This window comes from Vigna umbellata, chromosome 8, assembly GCF_029865625.1.
Source record: "Vigna umbellata cultivar VRB3 chromosome 8, Vumbellata_1.0, whole genome shotgun sequence".
In the NCBI taxonomy this organism is placed as follows: domain Eukaryota; kingdom Viridiplantae; phylum Streptophyta; class Magnoliopsida; order Fabales; family Fabaceae; genus Vigna; species Vigna umbellata.
This window is the reverse complement of record NC_142172.1, coordinates 9,174,045-9,177,340: the sequence shown is the minus strand read 5'-3', so window position 1 is coordinate 9,177,340 and position 3,296 is coordinate 9,174,045. Positions and strand designations below refer to the sequence as shown.

At 40.4% G+C, this 3,296-nt stretch overlaps 1 protein-coding gene across 1 annotated transcript; it reads left to right on the top strand.

Annotated features, from left to right (window-relative positions):
• Positions 1-1,147: 1,147 nt before the first annotated feature.
• LOC148193990 (uncharacterized) lies at positions 1,148-2,191 on the top strand. The gene has a single exon (XM_088097082.1). It carries the CDS (start codon positions 1,148-1,150, stop codon positions 2,189-2,191), a length of 1,044 nt encoding a protein of 347 aa, XP_087953208.1.
• Positions 2,192-3,296: the final 1,105 nt, after the last annotated feature.

Sequence of the window (3,296 nt, the reverse complement as noted above, 5' to 3'; positions counted from 1 at the left end):
TTAATTTTATGCAAATAAATCTTTTCCGTCAATTTCATCAAACGGCGTTAATGAATGTGTGACGTGGCCTGAGGACAGTATTGACACGTGTAAGGCCACGTCACACATTCATTAACGCCGTTTGATGAAATTGACGGAAAGGATTTATTTGCATCAAATTAACAAAAATAAGGACCCAATTGAGACGCCAAAAAATAAAGGGACCTATGTCAAATTTTGAACAAAAATAGGGACCCATTGAGACATTAAACCATAACAATAATCACTTATGCCAAAAGCAACACATTCTTGTTCAAAAGCATCATCGTAAATAAAGGCAATGCATCATAAACATAATGAGAAAACCATGCAGTGTCACAAATTCAGTTTTCCCTAATTATATCATAACAAAATCTAGTCATTAACAATTCAGCACAATATACTTTAGCTAAATTAGACATATATCAAAATAAAGTTAAGGTCATTCTCAACTCAACATAAAAATAATCATAAACCACAATAACATGACCTTTGTTGAAATTTAAGTAATTAATTATATTCCATTTCAGAATTAATAAGGGTAACATTAGACAAAATCTCCTCTACTATTCTATCTTTATTACTTTGTTTTCCGTTTGACATGCAATTGAAAAAACAAAAAGTTAGAATATAAAAATTATTTATTAAAATAAAATATAATTATATTTAAATTAAAAAAATACAATTATAAAATCATATTTTCAATTGAAAGTACAATATTATCGAAAAATATTATTTATTAATGCATTTAATTTATGGATTTCATTTATAATTTGAGTTTTTTTTAATCCCTAAAATTCATATATAAATTTTTTTCTATTTTGAATCACTAAAATTCATTTATAATTTTTTTCTATTTTAATCCCAGCCAGATTTGGATAACTGTACTCCTTAATCCTATCTATTGTGACTCTTAACTGCTTTCTATTATTATAATCGATGCATTCTACATATATACATTGCTATATATTTTGGGATGTCACATTTATGGTATCAGAGCAGTTTTTATCCTTAGAGAACCTGTAGGTTATGTACATCCCTTACTTGTGCTTGTGTGCCTTAAATGTACGGAAGCATTCTAAATTCTTGAGTAAGACTAATTGTTTTACTCTCTGATCTTAAACAGAATATGGCGCCTAGACCTCCTCCTCCTCCACCTCCACAACCCGATCAGACTGAAATGATGAGGATGATGGAATCACTAATGAACTCCATGCAACAACAAAATAATGCACTAGTCCAACAAAATACCATGGCACTGCAAAACTTAGAAGCCGCTAGAGTGGCCTCAGAAAGTGCTAGGGTGGCAGCTGAGGCCACCCAAAGACAGTTCTTGGAGGTGATGACTAGTGGCAGGATGCCCACCGGTCCTTCTTCTTCTTCGGCTGCTCCAACTCAACAATGGAGTTTGGAAAATTTCTTGCAGCATCATCCCGCCAAGTTTGATGGCAAATGCTCCCCAGATGAAGCCGATCAGTGGCTTCGTGATATGGAGAGAGTCTACAACGCCAAGAGGTGCCCTGATGAAAACAGGTTGTCCTATACTGAGTATCTATTGACTGGAGAGGCAAGCCACTGGTGGAGCAGTGCACGGATGATCTTGGAGGGAACTAGAACCCCTATCACATGGGACCTATTTAAGAGGAAGTTCTACAGGGAATACTTCCCTGACACACTTAGGTATGCGAAGGAAGTGGAGTTCTTGGAGCTAGTACAGGGGAACATGTCAGTATCTGAGTATACTGACCGTTTCAAACATCTCCTCCGATTTAATACCATGACGGTGGATGAAGAATGGCAGTGCCGGAAGTTTGAAAATGGGCTGCGTGGTGACATCAAGCTCTTGGTGAAGGGACACCGTTTGAGGGAGTTTCCGACTTTAGTGGAGATGGCTAGAGATATGGAGAAAACCAAGAGAGAAGCCGAGGGATACCCTAGCCGTCAAGCCCAGCCACTAAGGGTTGGGGGACCAGCCATGTCTAGAGGCGGGTCCAGTTCCAGGAAGGCACCATACTCCAGATCTTCTCCTTCTCGTAGTTCTGGAGGATCTTCTCAGCCTTCCGTTCAGCCGAGCCAATCCTCCTCTATGAGTGGCGTGAGATGCTATGGATGTGGAGGTCCTCACTACTTATCTTCATGTCCCCAGAGGACTAATTTTCGGAGGTGCAACTGATGCCACAAGGAGGGCCACTATGAGCGTGATTGCCCTATGGGTAGGAGAGCTACTTCCCAGCCGCAGCATGCAGGGAGTTCTCAACGCGGAGGTGACATCAAACCTCAGGCCACTGGACGTGTTTATGCACTGACGGGGACAGAAGCAGCTAGCTCAGGTGATTTGATTTTCGGTACATGTGTATTGGGTGGTAGATCTTGCATGGTTTTGTTTGACTCTGGAGCGACACACTCATTTGTGTCTGAGACTTGTGCTAGAGAGTTGGGGTTAACAGTGAGAGAGCTACAATATGACTTGATTGTATCTACTCCTACTTCTGGGATAGTGAAGACATCTACAATCTGTGTTAGATGTTCAATAGTGGTTGAGGGACGTCAGTACAAGGTAAACTTGATATGTTTGCTTTTGTAGGGTTTGGATGTCATCCTAGGGATGGATTGGTTGTCTGTCAATCGTATTCTCATTGATTGTGGAGAGAAGAAGCTAGTATTTCCCAATGAGGAGAATTACACACCTCTGACTCTTGGTGTGTTGAGACAAGACCTAATAGAAGGTGCATGTTGTTTCCTGATACTATCACACATGGAAGTAAAGCAAGGAGATTCTGACGTAGACCTCTCGGTAGTCAGTGAATTTCTAGATGTGTTTCCTGAGGAGATTCCTGGCTTACCTCCTCCAAGAGAGGTAGAGTTTTCCATAGACCTTGTATCTGGAGCAGGGCCTATCTCTATAGCCCCATATCGCATGGCGCCAGCCGAATTGGCCGAATTGAAAAAGCAGATTGAAGAGTTGTTGGAGAAACAGTTCATCCGACCCAGTGTTTCTCCTTGGGGTGCGCCTGCATTACTTATAAAGAAGAAGGATGGCAGTTCAAGATTGTGTGTGGATTATAGGCAACTTAACAAATTAACCATCAAGAATAAGTACCCTTTGCCTAGAATTGATGATTTGATGGACCAGCTACATGGGGCAGTTGTGTTTTCCAAGATTGATCTACGGTCCGGCTATCACCAAATATTAGTTAAGGCTGATGATGTTCAGAAGACAGCCTTTAGATCCAGATATGGCCATTACGAGTATGTGGTCATGCCCTTTGGTGTGACTA